Here is a 21,631-nt window from a genome sequence, read left to right on the forward strand (position 1 = left end):
CTAAGAAGCAAATTCGAAGCCAGTCACGCTGGTGCATGCTTACAATCCCTGATTCAAGATGGAGATGCATTGAGGCCAGCCTGGGCTACAATAGTGAATTCCAGGCTAGCCTGAGCTGCACACTGAGTTCTCGGTCTGAACTAAATGGCTAATTCCCATCTTGGAAAAAGAAAGTTGAGCTTTAAAATCCAATGAATACAGGTTTCCAGGTGTCATTTACACAATTTTTTACTTTCCTGAAAAAAACATTTATGAAAATAATTCAAAGTTCACATATTTTACAATGCATATAAAGATATATATCAATATGTATGTGTATAGAATAATGTGTTTCCCACAATTCCCTAAGATCCGATGTTATCCTACAGAGCACACCCTTCTCTGGTTCTCAGTGTCTTCTTACTTTTTTGGGTCTTGACCTCCTTTTTGATTCATTGTATTTTTTTTCAAAAAGTTTCTTTTCAATTAAGCTCACTTCTTCATGGAGAACAGAAGTCTTTATTCTTAGTAAGAACGAGAAGATGTTTAGTATAAACTGGTAACTCAGAGAAAAGTTTGACTCTTCATAGGTTGTCACATGTTTACAGTAGCTAGAATGGGAAGGAAAAGGAGGTAAATTATCTTAAAATAGTAACTCAGAAACTCTGGCATCCATCCACTGACACCCCCAAATCCCTCTGCCAGTATATATGGTTAAAACAGTATTATGACTTCAAAGGAAACTTGGGAAATTTGCTGAGGTCCTTAATTATATGAAGAGAAAATTCTTCACAGTGTCTATGGTTGCTAAGCTGGGGACAGGAGGGGCTCACTGTACCAGTCTCGATTTCTGAAATGTTTGGTCTAGTTCGCAGTTATGTTTAAAGACAGGTACACACCCACCTCTGGGTCATCATTCTGAGCAGTGCGATCCATGTGTGTGTGACCCTAAGTTCCCAGGATTTTGCTGTCTGTTCATTTGTTTTTTAATTAACGAAGGACCTACGACCCCCACTTTACTATCCTAACTACACTCTATGTCCATCCTTCCATCCACAGGTAAGTGCAGTCCTCGTCCTCATCGAGGAAACTTCTCTTTGCAATAGATGGGGCTAGTCCAGAAAACCACAGCCAATCAAAATGCAGAGGTGTGCAGCCCAGTCCTAATGGACACATTTACAAAGTACTCCTGCACCTCAGGCTCAGGGCACTCAGCAGAGGAGGGGCAGAGATGTAAGAGGCAGAAGACCAGGAATTTGCTATGAGACTACGTCGCCTAACATCGGAAGCTACACCCATAAAGTCTTACAACTGCCTAAACTCGAGCTGAACAGGACAATAGACATGCCAAAATAGATGGGGAGGAGAGGAGCCCAAGAGGCCTCGATATTGCCTCGAACTACAGGCATAAGGCATGCCAAGAGCAGGGAAAACAGTCTTCCCCAGAGAACAACGCACCACTTGGTTATGCAATAGCAAATGGTCAGCCCTGCAAACATACATGCACACAACACTATAAAGACTGAGCAGGGTGTACTTATGTATTTAGGAATACATATGTATATACATACATGTATGTAACAGTGAAAAAGGGGGCAAGATAGTGCATCTGAAAGATAGCAAGGAGGGGTTTTGGAAAAGTCTGGAAGGAAGAAAGGGAGGTAGGAAATAGTGTGATTATATTATAACTTCATGGAAGAAAAGAAAGGGACACTCCTCAGGCAGAGCAGGAGGCCTCATCATGCCTCATTCTTCTGGAGTGTTGAAAACATACATACCTTTTGCAGAATTTCTGGGTACTGAGCCAATACAGTGAGTTCTTGGTTATCAAGGACTGGCCTTTCGTTATCAGGAGTCCCTGGAGGCTATGTCCATGGAAACAAGGGCTATCGATGTCTCCTTCAGTCCAGCTGAACTGAAAACTTGAAGGGGCCTTCTTTTCCACCATAGGTGTTGTGCCGAGCAGGGCACTGAATTGCTTCTGAAGATTCTTCACCATTTCTGCAGGTGGAAGGCAGAGGCAAAGGTCAATTCACAAGTAAGCCAAGATTTGTAAGAATGGACTGGTGTTGGCTTCTTAGCCTCTGGGGTGGCGGTAGGGTGGGGGCAATCTGGTCTCCAACTCAGGAGCCGCCTCCCTTCATCTTCTAAATGCACACTCGCACCCAGTTGGTTTCATAACCGCAGTAACATGCGGGTGGCCTTAGGTGAGGCTGGAGCTGCGTGAGGGGCCTCAGGCAGTTACTTAACAATGATTGAAGAAGAACACCAGACAATCTCAGGGCCAGTTTCCCAACAGAGCTCTCGCAGTCACAGATATTGCTGGGCCCTTAAGCTCTGCTGTGAAGACACAGGCAAATTCCCGGATGTGGATGTCTATGTGGTTTCTCCTTTGGCAGGAATTAGACACAAGCACATCCCCATCGAGTGGAAGTGTGTTTATGCATTGGCTTTCCATATGCAGACGGCTGATACTACCAACTCTACTGCTACCTGGTACCCAACAGGAACCAGCAGACTCACCTCTTCTCTTATACGCGACTGACTTGTCGATGTGCGAACGGTAGATCGGTCTTTTGGTTTTCCAATAATATCTACACACGGTTGGAAAGAAGTGAAGCAGAATGAGGGACGAACATCCACACAGTTCAGAGACGGAGGCAGAACCTGAAGCTCAGTGGCTCCAGGCACTTGTCTACATTCTCTCAGGGCTTCCATTTCTGCAGGAGTCAGGGACCCTTTAGGCGCCACTACACAGCATGCAGTAGAGACTGTTTCTATCACCACACACAACCGTGCTGTTTACTCTCATTGCTTCTTCACCTGCCTTTGCCCCAAATGCTCATCTCTGAGTGCTGTCCTTAGGAATCTGATTTAGAACCTCATACAAAATAGACAGTGATTGCCAGTCTCTCTGGCACACATCCTCTTCCTGGTGAGAAGAAGGAATGGCCCAGATTCTAGCATGACAGACCTAAGACCATCCCTTCGCCTGCAAAGGCAACCTCCTCCTAGGGGAAGGGCAAACAGGTGTGTTCATCACAGAGAGGTGTTGGCCTGAGCTGGTCCACAGGGTCCCCGACCCGCACCCCAGGGCAAAGGCTAAGTGCCATCTGGCATTCCCGCAGGTGACTGGTGACCAGAAATGAATGGTGACATAACCATCTCTGGTCCAGGCAGTTAGTGAACGGCCCAGGAGAGGCTGCTGGTGTGGGACAAGATGATGATGTGTTTCTAAGCTCACGTCCATCCTTCCTGTGCTACCTAAAGGAACAGACTTCTAGAAATCGCAATAAAAATATTTATCTTGATTCAGGCCTCTAAAAGAAAAAAAAAGACACCATGGCAGCAGAAAAGGACACGGAGTCACAGGGTCTGATCTGCTTCCGCCAGGGTCTAGCAGCCCAAGTGACCACAGAGGCTCTGGAAGGCAGAGGCTGTCTTATCTCCTTTATACCCTCTAGGGCATACAGTAGGCATTCAACTGAAGTGTTCGTTAACAATGGATGGGATGGCTGAGCAGTGGTGGTGCACACCTTTAATCCCAGCACTCAGGATACAGAAGCAGGCAGATCTCTGTGAATTCGAGGCCAGCCTGATCTACAGAGCAAGTTCTAAGACAGGTTCCAAAGCTAGAGAGAAACCCTGTCTTGAAAAACAAAAACAAACAAACAAAAACAGATGGGATGGCACACTGTAGGCATTCAACTTAAATATTTGTTTATTATATAATGGAATAAATGAATAAATGAACCAACAACCACATTTAGCTTCTGTGCCGTTTCCTACCCTTACAGGACTGTTATGGGAGTAATTTGTGCCATATTTGTGAGGTCTGGAGTGGTGATTGAAAACACCTTTAATCCCAGTGCTCAGAATGCAGCCAGGACGACATGGTGAGACCCTGTCTCAACAACAACAATAAAAGAGATAACATGTCTTGTTATGTGATGCTAGGAGTGTGGTACAGCCCTGTAATCTCAACACTCAGGAGTTCAAAGCCAGCATGAACTACATGGTGAATTTGAGGCCAATCAGGGCTCCATGAGATTCTGTCTTAATAACAAGAGAAACAACCACCACATTACACTGTACAAGCCCTGTGTAGGCATTAGATGTGATATATCTAGTGCTTGGCAGAGTGTCTGGTTGCCTGGCTCAGAGGTATTCATGAAACAATCAGAACCTTCTAGAAAAGACACTAAGGAATAGGAAGTCAAAACCACAAATATCTCTATTTACCTATAAAACTTAAAAATTAATACTCTTCTCATTTCTAAGGGTTAGTTAACAAAATACATGTGGACTTTTTAGTAATGTTAGGGATAAGTGACAAACATCACTTTACCAAATTTAGGAACTGAGATTTTTCTCAAATATTAAAAAATTCAAATTAGTTAGGTGTGGTGGTGCACACCTTTAATCCCAGCACCCAGGAAGCAGAGGCAGGTGGATCTTTGAGTTTGAGGTCAACCTGGTCTACAGAGTCAGTTCAAGAACAACCAGGGCTACACAGAGAAATCCTGTCTTGGAAAAAAAAAAACCAAAAAAACAAAAAGCAAAACAACAACAAAGTATCAGTGAGGTGTCATTAGCTCTATGGTGAGTCTGTGATTTTCTAAGACATCTTTTTACAATTATCATTTATTTTCCTAAGTGATAGTGTAACAAGTACCCTGTATAGTCACGGCCTTAGGAACACCCACTCTTACGCTTTCCTTAGGAGCTGGGTCTACACAGTATTTTTTGTGCACTGGTAATGAAGGCCTAGACAAATGGCCACCACCATAATCAAGGAGGCATTACTACCACCCAAGGCCAGATGCCCAAAAGATGGGAGAGTGATTGAAGATGACAAAGTTCCAACTGTTTGGACATCCTTCTGCAATGGAGTCTTCTCCAGATATCAGCCTCCTTTGCCTGCTTCTCCCAGGACACAGAGGTTCCCAAATAGACACACCACAAAGGCCTTGGGTTTCTAGCTAGACCATGTCTATGCTTCCTCATCTTTACTTGGTTTGTCTGACTGTTTGGGAAGAAGGATCAAGGTGTAATTTACATCTAATGAAACCCCTCTCAGGGCACTTCCAATTAGCATTCTCACTAGCTGTGTAATCAGCACTGTGACTAATGCAGACAGCCCCAGCGCTCCAACAGCCAGGGCCCTTTGTAGTCGTCCTTCCCACACCCTTCATCTAGGTAGCCGCGGTCTTTACCCTGTAAGCTTGGCCATTTTCAGAATGTGATATAAATAGACGTGTATGGCATGCAACCTTCTGGCCCTCTGTTTAGCACATAAGACTCAGGAGTCACTGCTGGCTGGATGGGAGGCTTTGGTTTATATTCTAAGTGGGCTGTGTGGCTGTGTGGTGTGGACACGCCAGCTACTCTCTCTCATCACCAGCAAAAGTCACAAAAGCATTTCTTATGGACTTCTGTGGGAACATGAATTTTCATTTTACTTGAACTCTTCAAAGTAGTTGTACCATTTTAGACCCCAATACTTGGTATACGCAATTGTATTGAAAGTGGACCCTTCTAATTATAGTAGACATCTTTCCTTGTGTATCCTGTACATCTTCAGTTTTTTCATTTGAAAAATTGAGTTGTTTTCCTATTTTATGAATTCTTTATATTTTATAAATAAAAATCTTTCATCATATATGTAATCTTCAACTACTCTTTTTTCTCTCTTTCACTTTTTTTTTTTTAAAAAAAAAGACAGGGTCTCACTATCCTAGAAGTCACTCTGTAGACCAGGCTGGTCTTGAACTCAGAAATCTACCTGCCTCTGCCTCTTGAGTGCTGAGACTAACGGTGTGCACCACCACGCCCAGTTTTCAGCTGCTTTCTCTAAGTCTAGGTTTTGTTTTCTCTTAAGCACCTTTGGAAAAATTTCCCCTCTACAGTCCAATTTACCAGTTTCTCTTTTTTTCTATTATTTTAAAGAAATTATTTACTTTTATTTCATTTGCATTAGTATTTTGCCTGCAAGTATGTCTGTGTGAGGGTGTCAGGTCTTGGAGTCAGAGATAGTTGTGAGCTGCTGTGTGGGTGTTGGAAATCGAACCCAACTCCTCTGGAAGAGCAGTAAATGCTCTTAACCACTGAGCCATCTCTCCAGCTCACCAATTTCTGTTTTATGGATCAAGGTTTTGATGTTATATCTAAGAAATTTTTACCTAACCCAAGAGATCAGCGAGCCTTTTCTTTCCCATCTTCCCTCCCTCTATTCTTCCTTTGTGTGCATATATGCGCACGTGTGAAGGTCAGAGGTCAACTTCAGGACCCACTTCACCTTGGTTTTGAGGTAGTGTCTCTCATGGGGACCTGGAGCTTGTTAATTGGACTAGACTGGGCAGCCCACAAGCCCTAGGGATCCTTCTGTCTCTTGTCTCCCCAGTGCTGGGATTCCAGGTGTGTACTCAGATCTAGCCTTTACATGGGTGATGGGGGTTCAACTCATGCCCTGATGCTTGCTGGCTGTGCCATCTCCCCCAGCCCAGCAATGAGTTCTGCATGTGCTCTGGAACTTCACCCAGGTTCTTCTCAACCCTGTGCTAAGCTGGCAGCTGTCGAAGCCGCCTACTAAGCTGGTTTAGACAATTGTTTTTACCAGCGTTCTTCATAATCTCATGCAGAATACCATGGTTAACTTCAGAAACGTGTTAACGACCATCTGACATTCCAAAAGATAATGTCCAGAGCAACAGGGAGTCCTGGTTCCATCCCAAGTAATAAATAAACAAATAAATAAAATAATAAGTAATTCATACTTCAGTGTTAGAATCTGTTGTATGTCTCAAAATACTAGCATTTAGCTACATTAGAGGAGTATTTTGCAGCCAAAAGGAATAAGTCTATTTATACAATCCGTTTTCCAGGGAGACACTAGACCCCAGGGTATAGGCTGTCTAGAGGGTCCCATATCAAATCATCCTCTATACAGTGTATGATAGTGTGCTAATACACAGAGGCAGTGGCAGCCTCCACTAACTAATGCCAGTCACTGCCACCACAGAGTCCCTGGGCATGCTGAACACCTGCCTCTTGGTATCACTATGACAACCCATTTTCACATAAATTTATATTTTCTGCCTTCCTTAAAGAAAAAAAAATCAACTAACTAGAATGTACAGAACCAAAATTTCTGGAGAAAGGTTACATGCTACCAAGATACACATTGAAAAGTGCAAAACAGGGGACACGGGGCAGGTGAGCAGAGGAGGGGACATGGGGCAGGTGAGCAGAGGAGGGGACACGGGGCAGTGAGCAGAGGAGGGGACACGGGACAGTGAGCAGAGAAGGGGACACGGGACAGGTGAGCAGAGGAGGGGACACGGGACAGTGAGCAGAGGAGGGGACACGGGACAGTGAGCAGAGGAGGGGACACGGGACAGGTGAGCAGAGGAGGGGACACGGGACAGTGAGCAGAGGAGGGGACACGGGACAGGTGAGCAGAGGAGGGGACACGGGACAGGTGAGCAGAGGAGGGGACACGGGACAGTGAGCAGAGGAGGGGACACGGGGCAGTGAGCAGAGGAGGGGACATGGGGCAGGTGAGCAGAGGAGGGGACACGGGACAGGTGAGCAGAGGAGGGGACACGGGGCAGTGAGCAGAGGAGGGGACATGGGGCAGGTGAGCAGAGGAGGGGACACGGGGCAGGTGAGCAGAGGAGGGGACATGGGACAGGTGAGCAGAGGAGGGGACACGGGACAAGTGAGCAGAGGAGGGGACACGGGGCAGTGAGCAGAGGAGGGGACACGGGGCAGTGAGCAGAGGAGGGGACATGGGGCAGGTGAGCAGAGGAGGGGACACGGGACAGGTGAGCAGAGGAGGGGACACGGGACAGGTGAGCAGAGGAGGGGACATGGGGCAGGTGAGCAGAGGGGACACGGGACAGGTGAGCAGAGGAGGGGACACGGGACAGGTGAGCAGAGGAGGGGACACGGGACAGGTGAGCAGAGGAGGGGACACGGGACAGGTGAGCAGAGGAGGGGACACGGGGCAGTGAGCAGAGGAGGGGACACGGGACAGGTGAGCAGAGGAGGGGACACGGGGCAGTGAGCAGAGGAGGGGACACGGGGCAGTGAGCAGAGGAGGGGACACGGGACAGGTGAGCAGAGGAGGGGACACGGGACAGGTGAGCAGAGGAGGGGACACGGGACAGGTGAGCAGAGGAGGGGACATTGGGCAGGTGAGCAGAGGAGGGGACACGGGACAGTGAGCAGAGGAGGGGACACGGGACAGGTGAGCAGAGGAGGGGACATGGGGCAGTGAGCAGAGGAGGGGACACGGGACAGGTGAGCAGAGGAGGGGACACGGGACAGTGAGCAGAGGAGGGGACATTGGGCAGGTGAGCAGAGGAGGGGACACGGGACAGGTGAGCAGAGGAGGGGACACGGGACAGGTGAGCAGAGGGGACACGGGGCAGTGAGCAGAGGAGGGGACACGGGACAGGTGAGCAGAGGAGGGGACACGGGGCAGTGAGCAGAGGAGGGGACACGGGACAGGTGAGCAGAGGAGGGGACACGGGGCAGTGAGCAGAGGAGGGGACACGGGACAGGTGAGCAGAGGGGACACGGGACAGGTGAGCAGAGGAGGGGACACGGGACAGGTGAGCAGAGGAGGGGACAAGGGACAGGTGAGCAGAGGAGGGGACACGGGACAGGTGAGCAGAGGAGGGGACATTGGGCAGGTGAGCAGAGGAGGGGACACGGGACAGTGAGCAGAGGAGGGGACACGGGACAGTGAGCAGAGGAGGGGACACGGGACAGGTGAGCAGAGGAGGGGACACGGGACAGTGAGCAGAGGAGGGGACACGGGACAGGTGAGCAGAGGAGGGGACACGGGACAGGTGAGCAGAGGAGGGGACACGGGGCAGTGAGCAGAGGAGGGGACATGGGGCAGGTGAGCAGAGGAGGGGACACGGGACAGGTGAGCAGAGGAGGGGACACGGGGCAGTGAGCAGAGGAGGGGACATGGGGCAGGTGAGCAGAGGAGGGGACACGGGACAAGTGAGCAGAGGAGGGGACACGGGACAGTGAGCAGAGGAGGGGACACGGGGCAGTGAGCAGAGGAGGGGACATGGGGCAGGTGAGCAGAGGGGACATGGGGCAGGTGAGCAGAGGAGGGGACACGGGGCAGGTGAGCAGAGGAGGGGACATGGGACAGGTGAGCAGAGGAGGGGACACGGGACAAGTGAGCAGAGGAGGGGACACGGGGCAGTGAGCAGAGGAGGGGACACGGGGCAGTGAGCAGAGGAGGGGACATGGGGCAGGTGAGCAGAGGAGGGGACACGGGACAGGTGAGCAGAGGAGGGGACACGGGACAGGTGAGCAGAGGAGGGGACATGGGGCAGGTGAGCAGAGGGGACACGGGACAGGTGAGCAGAGGAGGGGACACGGGACAGGTGAGCAGAGGAGGGGACACGGGACAGGTGAGCAGAGGAGGGGACACGGGACAGGTGAGCAGAGGAGGGGACACGGGGCAGTGAGCAGAGGAGGGGACACGGGACAGGTGAGCAGAGGAGGGGACACGGGGCAGTGAGCAGAGGAGGGGACACGGGGCAGTGAGCAGAGGAGGGGACACGGGACAGGTGAGCAGAGGAGGGGACACGGGACAGGTGAGCAGAGGAGGGGACACGGGACAGGTGAGCAGAGGAGGGGACATTGGGCAGGTGAGCAGAGGAGGGGACACGGGACAGTGAGCAGAGGAGGGGACACGGGACAGGTGAGCAGAGGAGGGGACATGGGGCAGTGAGCAGAGGAGGGGACACGGGACAGGTGAGCAGAGGAGGGGACACGGGACAGTGAGCAGAGGAGGGGACATTGGGCAGGTGAGCAGAGGAGGGGACACGGGACAGGTGAGCAGAGGAGGGGACACGGGACAGGTGAGCAGAGGGGACACGGGGCAGTGAGCAGAGGAGGGGACACGGGACAGGTGAGCAGAGGAGGGGACACGGGGCAGTGAGCAGAGGAGGGGACACGGGACAGGTGAGCAGAGGAGGGGACACGGGGCAGTGAGCAGAGGAGGGGACACGGGACAGGTGAGCAGAGGGGACACGGGACAGGTGAGCAGAGGAGGGGACACGGGACAGGTGAGCAGAGGAGGGGACAAGGGACAGGTGAGCAGAGGAGGGGACACGGGACAGGTGAGCAGAGGAGGGGACATTGGGCAGTGAGCAGAGGAGGGGACATGGGACAGGTGAGCAGAGGAGGGGACACGGGACAGGTGAGCAGAGGGGACACGGGGCAGTGAGCAGAGGAGGGGACACGGGACAGGTGAGCAGAGGAGGGGACACGGGGCAGTGAGCAGAGGAGGGGACATGGGGCAGTGAGCAGAGGAGGGGACACGGGACAGGTGAGCAGAGGAGGGGACACGGGACAGGTGAGCAGAGGGGACACGGGGCAGTGAGCAGAGGAGGGGACACGGGACAGGTGAGCAGAGGAGGGGACACGGGGCAGTGAGCAGAGGAGGGGACACGGGACAGGTGAGCAGAGGGGACACGGGACAGGTGAGCAGAGGAGGGGACACGGGACAGGTGAGCAGAGGAGGGGACAAGGGACAGGTGAGCAGAGGAGGGGACACGGGACAGGTGAGCAGAGGGGACACGGGGCAGTGAGCAGAGGAGGGGACACGGGACAGGTGAGCAGAGGAGGGGACACGGGACAGGTGAGCAGAGGGGACACGGGACAGGTGAGCAGAGGAGGGGACAAGGGACAGGTGAGCAGAGGAGGGGACACGGGACAGGTGAGCAGAGGGGACACGGGGCAGTGAGCAGAGGAGGGGACATGGGACAGGTGAGCAGAGGAGGGGACAAGGGACAGGTGAGCAGAGGAGGGGACATGGGACAGGTGAGCAGAGGAGGGGACACGGGGCAGTGAGCAGAGGAGGGGACACGGGGCAGTGAGCAGAGGAGGGGACATGGGGCAGGTGAGCAGAGGAGGGGACACGGGGCAGGTGAGCAGAATAGGGGACACGGGACAGGTGAGCAGAGGAGGGGACACGGGGCAGTGAGCAGAGGAGGGGACACGGGACAGGTGAGCAGAGGAGGGGACACGGGGCAGTGAGCAGAGGAGGGGACACGGGACAGGTGAGCAGAGGGGACATGGGGCAGGTGAGCAGAGGAGGGGACACGGGACAGGTGAGCAGAGGAGGGGACACGGGACAGGTGATCAGAGGAGGGGACACGGGGCAGTGAGCAGAGGAGGGGACACGGGACAGGTGAGCAGAGGAGGGGACACGGGACAGGTGAGCAGAGGAGGGGACACGGGGCAGTGAGCAGAGGAGGGGACACGGGACAGGTGAGCAGAGGAGGGGACCTACTTGGCCCTTGCTTCTTCCCATTGTCGTCTTTTCTCATCAAAGGTTTTCTTCATAACTTGGTACCATTTTCTGAAATCAAACTGTGGTTTATCTGAGAGAAATGAAATCCATGCTTAGCAGTAGAACTCGTCCATTAAAACAACACATTATCACATCTGAATTGATTCCTAAATAGAACACTTACATGACAGCTCTGAGAGGATGAGCAGAGCCACTGTCTCCACTCATGCTACCTGCCACTCTCTCCTGTAAGTTGTGACCTATACTGTGGCCCCACAAGACTGTCCTGGAATGTCCTTTACACGTTTCTCCTAGGCTTTAAAGGGTTTTTGCTGCCTCCTGGAGAAGGCCGCTACACAACCAGACCCCTCTTCCCCAGTTCCCACACCCAGCATGTGCACCCCAGTCCTTGGCAGAACTGTGGTGAGAAGCACATGATTGGGAAAAACGCTGTGCTGCTATGGTGGATCAATCCAAACTGGCATTCCCTCGGGACCTGTTTCTATTCTTCCACTCCTAATTCAGAGAGTCCGACCATGAGGAAGGAAGCAGACACAGGCACAGAGACAACAGACTTGGACACAGCAAGTATACACAGGATAGCTCTCTATTCTCCTCCAGTAAGAATGGCCTCTTTCATGTCAATTACAAATGTTTTCATCTGGCCAATATCAACAAACAATACAGCCTTGAAGGCCATACAGCCACAGAAAGGAAACCACCCAAAGAACTGGAAGGGCAGAGGAAAACTAAGACTTAAGTCAACTCAAGTTCTTGACCCCCCAATTTCCTCAAGGGGTGAAGGGGATGGCGGGATGGTACCTAGGGCAGTATAGGGCATGGACCACAATCCTGTGCTGTTGATGGGAGACATACTATGAAGTCTACAAGGATAACATTAATGTGGGATTCCCCTCTGTATGCTGTGAATACCATTGGTTAATAAAGAAACTGTCTTTGGCCTGTGATAGGGTAGAGTAGAGATAGGTGGGGAAAGGTAAACTGAATGCTGGGAGAAGGGAGACAGAGTCAGGGAGAAGCCATGGAGCTGCCGCTAGAGACAGACATGTTGAAACCTTGCCAGTAGACCATGAGCCTCATGGTAAAATATAAAATAATGGAAATGGGTTAAATTAAGATGTAAAAGCTAGCCAATAAGAAGTTGTAAAACCTAGCCAATAAGTTAGAGCTAATAGGCCAAGTGATTTAATTAATACAGTTTCTATGTGGTTATTTCAGGAGTCTGGGCGGCCTCCTACTACACAACATGGCAAAGTGATCTCTTAGCCATGTCTCCATAACCGACCATTGCCTCTAGCATTGAAGGAGCAGCAGAAGATGTCAAGTTCAACCCTATGTACATGTTACTGTAAGCACTGGACAGGAAGGAGTGTTTCACATCACATATGTTATGGAAAACACATGAACTGAGAATATTAAACCCAAGCTCCTAAAACTAATGAGCAAAAATCTTTCTACAAACAGGAACCCTTCCTGAATTTAAGAATTCCTGTAGACACAAAACTACACGGATTGTGTCTACACAATAAACTTTTCAAAAAGCAAATGGGAACCTGTGGGCACTTGATTATAACCCAGCTACTTGGGAGACTGAAGCAGGAGGATCGTAAGTCAAGTACAATGTGACACAAACCACATGGGCAATTTAGTGAGACCTTGTCTTAAAATGAAAAAGCAAAGAGAGGCTAAATGCATAGTTCAGTGTAGGCAAGCTGGCCAAGCTATGCAGAAGTCATGTGTTTCCATGCATAGCAGCTATCTGTCTACTTACCAGCTACAAACTGCACGCCACACAGTCACCCAAGTTTACAAACACCAGCAGTCTAACAGGGACAGAGGGGCAGACAGACTTAGGCCATTAGCTATTATTCCACATGGAGTTAGTTATATTCCATGAATACCCAGTGGAAGTCTGGACAGCAGCAGTGGTGGCAGGCGTGATCAGCTCTGGCTCTGGGAAAGGGGGACTGGTGTGAAGTGAGTGGGTGTGGGGAGCGGGCAGGAAAGTGCTATTAATGCTGCTCATGGAAGAAGCCTGAAGAGCACTTCATGTAGAGGGACCAGCACAGGCAGCCCCAGAAATCACACTGCTGCAGAAGCTCATGGTCTGGTCTGGCTAGCAAGCAGCAAGCAAGAATTAACAACAGATGAGTGTAGAACAAAAGAGAAACCACCTGAGTCTCTTGGTAGCCACAGATACAACAGTCAGACCTACAGATGGAAGAGACAGCACAAGGCCCAGGTGGTACACATACGAACACACATGTATGTGACTGTCCATCATTCTCCTCCACACTGACTACCTTTTAATCCATCATTTACAACCCCCTTTCAATTTGACTGACACAAAATCCATGTACCTTCTTTGTGTTCTTCATTATATGTTTCAGCAAGCCCAGAGTAAGACCTGGAGAATACAACCACAAGACAACTTTTTTAGATGGCTTGTGTCTAGACACTGAATTTTTTATTTGACTTTAATTTTCTGAGACAGGGTCTCACTGGGTAGCTCCATCTGGGCTAGAACTTTCCTTTGTAGACTAGACTGGCCTTGAACTCACAGAGATCTGCCTGCCCCCATCTCTTCAAGTGCTGGGATTAAAGGTATGCTCCACCACCCCCAGGTTTGACAGGGGAAAACAGAAAAGCTGGAGAGCAGTCACTATCCTGGAAGAAGACCCTGAAGATCTTCATCCCTGTGACTTTTAAGAGAGTAACATTGCAAAGCACTGTTAGAATCGAAAATAATCTCTGAGAGACGTGGTGCCAGGAGCCTAAAGGAGTCTGATAGGGTGCCAATTATTCTTTACTGATGTGGGAGTGTCATATATCAATCTGTTGATTTCATTGGTTAAGTAATAAACAAACTGCTTGGGCTCATAGCTTAGAACATAGGTGGGTGGAGTAAACAGAACAGAATGCTGGGAGGAAGAGGAAGTGAGGTAAGACGCCTCAGACAGAGACGCCTGCTCCCCGCTCCTGGGCAGACGGACGCGATTCAGCTCCAACCCAGGATGGACGTAGGCTAGAATCTCCCCAGTAAGTGCACCTTGGGGTGCAACACAGATGATTAGAAATGGGCTAGTTCAGGTGCAAGAGTTAGCTGAGAAGAGGCTAGATAGAAATGGGCCAAGCAGTGTTTAAAAGAATACAGTTTCCGTGTAATTATTTCGGGTAAAGCTAGCCATGCGGGCGGTTGGGTGCCGGGGACGCAGCCCGCCGCTCTTATTACTACACTTTACAATGTATAATGCTTTAAAATTGAGAAATACAAGGGCTGATGAGAGATGCTGCCAGCTCAGAAGCAGGCATAATCAGGTAGCTGAGGTACTTGCTAGAAACCTGTGTCTACAGCGCACCAGACACCACAGCCTGCTGGAAAACACCGGTTCCCACAATCCGAGTAACTAGCAAAAGCTATGCTACATTTCTTCCCATTTTTGTTTTTTTTCTTTTGTTTTTTCCTCCCTGAGACAGAAACCCTACAGGGTTTCTCTGTAGCTTTGGAGCCTGTCCTGGCACTAGCTCTATAGACCAGGCTGGCCTTGAACTCACAGAGATCTTTCTGCCTCTGCCTCCCAAGTACTGGGATTAGATGCACACGTCACCACCGCCTGGCAATGTTATTTTTTTTAAAAAATGGAGTCAATGTGATAAAGAGCCATCTGCCATCAACTTACCATTCTAATTTGTCATCCAGCAAAAAGAGTAGTTTTAACACTACCACAATGACAGCCACAGCCTGCACGTCGTATTTAACTGTCCTTTTCTTTTTAGCTATAGGATCAAATGTCAGGAAGTCCACTTCTCCGATTCCAGTCATCTTTACCACTTGGCAGGTCAAACTGTGCATTTCGTCTGTTGAAAAGTAAACAGTTAAACACAGATTAAATCACTTGGTTCACTAGGCCACAGTAATATACATATTCACCAAGTCTCTTTACATATCTGCTTTGTTTGTAAGGCAGGTTCTTGCCGTATAATTCATGTTGGCCAGGAACTCACGACTAATGCCTTAGTCTTTGGAGTGGAGGCTGGGATTGTACTCTGTAGGCTTGCAACACCTTACCCAGAAACGTTTTATTTAAAATGTGATGCCACGTAGGAATTTGGAAAGCAATGTTTGATAAATAATACTAGAAGATGAGGCCAGTGTAGAAATAGTAATGGGTGGATCTTGGCAGTCCTACCTGACTTCCTGAAACATTTATGTGTGGGACACATTGGGGTAGCATGCAGACAGCCACACATTAGCTTTGTGCTGCTCCGTACCTGTCCCTCGCCCGTGTCTCTACAGCAAAGTATACTTAACCTGTGTGTGGGATGGACCTCCAGGAAGCACCCGGCTGCCGGGTGCCATGGGAGCCCTGGAAGCTCAACAAGCTCTCAGTTAGATTCTCTGTTTTCCCAAAGAAACTAAGCATTCAGTGTAGGCTATATCTACAGCAGAAAGCCGAATCACGGGAGACTTAGAACCTGAAACCCTAGGCCCTTCCTCATCAGTAGCACTCTGCATTTCTAGTCTGATGTGACATCCAGGGCTGCCTGTCTCACAGGAGGCATCAGGGTTGCCTGGCACGTGTGCTCTGCATGAGAGGCTCTGACTCTCAGCACAGCCCTTGCGGCCCTAGAGAGCTCGCTGGTTTTCCACACGTGTGAACGTTAGCAGGCTTCCAGCACTATGTGGGTTAGCCTCCAGGATACGGCAGCTGTTCAAGAAGGTTCCCCAGCTACCTCAGTTCAGCCTTGAGCTCTTTCTCACCTCTCAAGGGCTGACATCACATTTGGCTGGTACTTTTGTTCTAAATTAGATTTGTTATGCAGCACTAATGCTCTCAGGTAAAGAGCGTAGCTTTTCCACACAGGCCATCAATGGCCCACGCTGAGAAACTCGCTGCTCTGTCTGCACGTTGACCCACCACAAAAACCACATGAGTTCTTCCAAGCATAAGTCATTCAGAACTAGACCTCTGTTTCTCAGTAGTGTCCCTTTAACCACGCTGTATGGTCTGAATTATTTTAAGAAAGCATTCGAATTAAATTCCTATTAGTAGAGACTCCCTCAGGTAGCTTGAGTAGTCTGCAGCTGAAAGAAAGGCCCTTCTGTTCTGCTTAAAAGATGACGTAGGTCCCACCTCCCCTCCTCCCCTGCACACCACAGCTCACCAGGGAGATTGAACTCCAGTAAATATTTCATGCACAAGACGTTGGGATGAAGGTAGCAATCTTCAGTTATGTCTGGAAAACGAGGTAAATCTAAAAATATGGCGACTTCAATCATGTTTTTATAGATGTCTTCATAGTCAGGCCAAGACTGAAATTTAAAAAGACATAATCAAGACAGTAATTATTGCAACAAAAATTATTTTAAAAATATTTTCTTTGGGCAGTGGTGGCACATGGCTTTAATCCCAGAATCTGGGAGGCAGGAGCAGGCGAACCTCTGGATTCCAGGCCAGTCTGGTATACATAGTGAGTTCCAGGAGAGCCAGAGCTATACAGGGAGCCCCTGTCTCAACAAAACAAAGAAACCAAAAATATATATATATTTTCTTAAAATTATTTTAAAGGTATTTTCTGATTTAAGATTAATATATGGGGAAGGAAGCTCAGCAGTTAAGAGCTCTTGTAGAGGACCAAAGACCAGTTCCCAGCACCTGCAGCAAGTGACTCAACTCAGTCACTTAAGTCCAGCTCCAGGAGAGCCAGCACCCTCTGCTGGCCTCCATGGGTACCTGCATGCACATGTGCATATATGCGCACACGCAAATAAATAAGTAAATAAATAAATGCATGAATGAATAAATAAAATCTTTTTTAAAAAGTAGTGTGTGGGTCGGTACGATGACTCACTAGGTACACATGCTTGCTACCAAGCTTGATGAATTGAGTTCAACCCTGGGACCCACATAGTGGAGGGAGGGAACTGGCTTTGACAAGTTGTTCTCTGAGGTTCGTATATACCACATAGCATGTGTATTGGGCACTTGTACCTCCCCCAACAACATAAGCAGATAAACAAATGCGGTAAGAGAACTGTGTATTTATTAGGCTGGGCATGGCTGTGCACACCTTTCACCTCAGCACCTGGAAACAGGTGGAAGCAAATGTCTGAGTTCAAGGCCAGCTCTGTCTATACAGTGAGTGAGGTTCAGGTCAGTCACGACAACACAGGGAGACCCAGTCACACACAAAAGTACTAGGTAGTCATTAAATAAAACTTAGAATATGGAGAAAAATGTGAAAGGTAAATACTCATAAACTTGGCAATTTTAATGTCACATAGTTCTACTTGGCAATCCACTCAAGTCACAGCGTTGTCGTCACTGCTCTAACACCCCCCTTCCTCTCCTGTGCTTCTCCAGTCATCCTCAGCTCACACACAGGAGCAGCCTACAGTGACCTGATAGACATGCTCCCGTGAGGATGATAACGCCAGCTCACAAGTTAAAACTGCAGCTCAACTTCATACTATAGCCCCATACATAAAGGCATGGACAATCCTCTTGGAAATTTAGAAAAGTCTGGAGTTTTCTAGAGAACATACTCTGCCCTTGTTTTTTTGCATCTCATTTGTCCACATGAAGCTTATGAACGTGCTGGTGTTATAAACCAGAATCTCATGGGGTTTCAGGAAACCCGAGGGGGGCCCTGCTAAAGCTGTTCTTGACAGAAATGTTGCAAGCCTGTTGAGATACAAACACGTACGAGACACTGTATAACCATACTGTTTGCAGAACCCAGAGCAGGAAACAACATGAATGTCTGTTGGGATGGGACTGATGAGTAGATCTTGGCATCTCACAGTGCAACGTGAATCAGCAATAAAATGCATGCTCTACATGCAATGTGAGGTTTCAAACCATAAAGTTCAAAGAAAGACGCCAGGCATAAGAGAAGGACGTGGTTCTTAAGAAGGACAGGGCTCAGCAGTCTGGGGCTGAGTCTTGTGCACAGTTACGTCAGGACAGCTGTGATTCCATGGCAGGCTGGGGGAGATGCTGGAGGCTGAAGGCGTGACTGCTCGGGCTGTGCAAACCCACTGTGCTGCACATGGTTATGACATGTGCGTTTTCCAGATGTCAGTTTACTTCAGTAAAAATTAAAAGGGGAGGAGGCAGGCAGTACCAGTTAAGTAAACTGCTCTGCACAGCAGCTTCGTGGGGAAACAGTCTGAAGACCATAGCTCAGGAAACCCACAAAATTCTGTGGGAAGGTGCGGGCCTCCAACCCAGCACTTCCCCAAGCAGGCACTCCACTGTTTCCTCTCTTCTTGGGAGAGGGTGGAGGTGCATGTCCTCCCGCTGAGAGCCCAGAGCCCGTCCAGCCCCAGACCTTCTACTTTTGAAGGGCTTACTAGTAAAACTTTTCCCTAGTAACAGGGCCAATCTCTCCCCACTTGGAGCTCAGGAAGACGGAGTTGTTGGAAAGTCCTGCTACTGAGTTGCATCTTTCCCGCCTACTAAACGTGTTAACAGGCTTGGGAGCCAATTGAAGGAATCATAATTTTTTTTGATAAAATTTCATGTTGTTAAATTCAGCTCTTCACAGATGGAAGGGACAGGGGTGATATTTAACAAGGGTTCAGGATTAGGTCTACAGGAAGCAGTTCTGTGCTGACTTCTAGACTTCATATCTGTGCTCATTTTACCTTCCGGTGTCATCACAGCTATCCCTGCATTGTGCTTATTTTAACGTGATTTCATTATCTAGGTTTATGAATTTTACCTGGAGCAAAAAGCCTCCTAGTCCATGCTATGTTATCAACACAGATTCATCTACGACTGGGGAATACAGAGCGAACTGCTATCAGTTCAAAGTGGCAATGTGTTCTTTTAAAATCTTCTTAACGTTGAAACAGGTAATTCAACTTATATGTTAAAATACTATTAACTGTATTCTAAGTTGCCAATTTAAAAGAGAAAAAACACAAAACTTGCATCAGTCTTAGGGAAGTGTCTGTTTCCTTAAAAAAATCATTTAGAACTCTTTCTCTGCAGAGAGCCTGGAGTATCTTTGAAGCTAGACAATTTCAGCACTGCTGACAGGATTTATGGCAGTCCCTAATCCTCTTAAATAAGGCAAGGAGGAGACATAAGTAAGTACTCTTTACCTTCAAGCAAAACACTACACGGCCCCTTAGAAAAATAATCACCTCACCCCAAAAAAGTGATTTAGTAGATGACAAACCCTGACAAACAGGTCGCTAATGAGCAGCAATTTGGTAGGCTAGTACACTAAGTATGTTCTCAGAACGGCCACACAAAGAGCTGATCCATCAATCTAAACAGCTTGTCATGAGCTGGCCACCATCTTTTCAAATATGAACAGAGGAGAAAACAATTACTCACAATGTAAATCTACTCACTTCTACTTCATGAAGATTCTAAACTTTTCTAATCTCAAGCTGGCATTTTAGATGCCACTTTTAGATTTCCTACATAAGTATTTTCCTTGGCTTGTAGTTTTGCTTTGCAACCCAAACTGGTCTAAAATTCATTAGGTAGCCCAGGCTGGCTTCAAACTTGTGAGCCTCCTGCTTCTACCACCCAAGTTTTAGGATTACACATGTTAACTACCAGTCCTGGGAAAATTTATTTTTAAACAGAGCCAATTTCTAAATTTACGAATGAACCAGAATGTTTAAGGATGACTAAAGGGCATGCAATAACATTCCATTTGTTTAAGGCGGTCTCCCACTGGTACTGTGCATCGATGTTACAACTGTATTATGTCAGCAACATTTAAGTTTCATCACTAACTGTGATCATAAATTTCAGAAATACAGAACACTGCACTGACGACAACAACAAAGTCATGAGTGGTGTGCACAGGGATGGTGGTGTGCACAGGGATGGTGGTACACACAATGGGGTGGTGTGCACAGGGGTGGTGGTGTGCACAGGGATGGTGGTGTGCACAGGGATGGTGGTACACACAATGGGGTGGTGTGCACAGGGGTGGTGGTGTGCACAGGGATGGTGGTACACATAATGGGGTGGCGTGCACAGGGGTGGTGGTGTGCACAGGGGTGGTGGTGTGCACAGGGGTGGTGGTGTGCACAGGGATGGTGGTACACATAATGGGGTGGCGTGCACAGGGGTGGTGGTGTGCACAGGGGTGGTGGTGTGCACAGGGATAGTGGTGTGCACAGGGATGGTGGTACACATAATGGGGTGGTGTGCACAGGGGTGGTGGCGTGCACAGGGGTGGTGGCGTGCACAGTGGTGGTGGTGTGCACAGGGGTGGTGGCGTGCACAGGGGTGGTGGCGTGCACAGGGGTGGTGGCGTGCACAGGGGTGGTGGCGTGCACAGGGGTGGTGGCGTGCACAGGGGTGGTGGCGTGCACAGGGGTGGTGGCGTGCACAGGGATGGTGGTGTGCACAGGGATGGTGGTGTGCACAGGGATGGTGGTGTGCACAGGGATGGTGGTGTGCACAGTGGTGGTGGCGTGCACAGGGGTGGTGGTGTGCACAGGGATGGTGGTGTGCACAGGGATGGTGGCGTGCACAGGGGTGGTGGCGTGCACAGGGATGGTGGTGTGCACAGGGATGGTGGCGTGCACAGGGATGGTGGTGTGCACAGGGGTGTGGTGTGCACAGGGATGGTGGTATACACAATGGGGTGGTGTGCACAGGGATGGTGGTGTGCACAGGGATGGTGGTGTGCACAGGGATGGTGGTGTGCACAGGGATGGTGGTATACACAATGGGGTGGTGTGCACAGGGGTGGTGGTGTGCACAGGGATGGTGGTGTGCACAGGGATGGTGGTATACACAATGGGGTGGTGGTGTGCACAGGGATGGTGGTATACACAATGGGGTGGTGTGCACAGGGGTGGTGGCGTGCACAGGGGTGGTGGCGTGCACAGGGGTGGTGGTGTGCACAGGGGTGGTGGTGTGCACAGGGGTGGTGGTGTGCACAGGGGTGGTGGTGTGCACAGGGGTGGTAGTGTGCACAGGGGTGGTGGTACACACAATGGGGTGGTGTACACAGGAGCAGTGCACAATGGTGGTGCCCAGGTTTGAACTCTAATGACAGTTTTTTTTAAAAAAAAATCAACATGTATAAACTCTATACTTCTCAACAGTTACCTGATCTGATGTCAGCAGGGGAGGCATGCTTTGGTAGAGTAAAAACTGACCACTAGTTACATAACACCGAGACAGGGTCCTTCTTCCCAGAAGACCCGGGCATACGGAATGAGGAGACCTCTGTCTGATGCATCTGATTACTATTCAGTGAGCCCAGAGCAGGTTGAAGGGCTTTTCCTTCAGTGCCGCAAATGAAGTAAAAAAATAA

At 49.3% G+C, this 21,631-nt stretch overlaps 1 protein-coding gene across 3 annotated transcripts in view; it reads right to left on the minus strand.

The window, feature by feature from the left end:
• Positions 1-212: 212 nt before the first annotated feature.
• The window catches only part of Taf1b (TATA-box binding protein associated factor, RNA polymerase I subunit B), a 79,453-nt gene continuing 58,034 nt past the window's right edge, over positions 213-21,631 (minus strand). For all 3 annotated transcript variants that reach the window (XM_075984067.1, XM_075984069.1, XM_075984068.1), the window contains 7 exons: positions 16,496-16,643; positions 15,010-15,187; positions 13,690-13,736; positions 11,309-11,399; positions 2,503-2,573; positions 1,758-1,980; positions 213-590 (listed from right to left, as the gene is read on the minus strand). In XM_075984067.1, coding sequence (XP_075840182.1) covers positions 389-590; positions 1,758-1,980; positions 2,503-2,573; positions 11,309-11,399; positions 13,690-13,736; positions 15,010-15,187; positions 16,496-16,643 — 960 coding nt within the window. In that variant the 3' untranslated portion in view covers positions 213-388. The remainder of the gene's footprint in view (positions 591-1,757; positions 1,981-2,502; positions 2,574-11,308; positions 11,400-13,689; positions 13,737-15,009; positions 15,188-16,495; positions 16,644-21,631) is intronic.

Source organism: Microtus pennsylvanicus, chromosome 8 (genome assembly GCF_037038515.1).
Source record: "Microtus pennsylvanicus isolate mMicPen1 chromosome 8, mMicPen1.hap1, whole genome shotgun sequence".
Classification (NCBI taxonomy): domain Eukaryota; kingdom Metazoa; phylum Chordata; class Mammalia; order Rodentia; family Cricetidae; genus Microtus; species Microtus pennsylvanicus.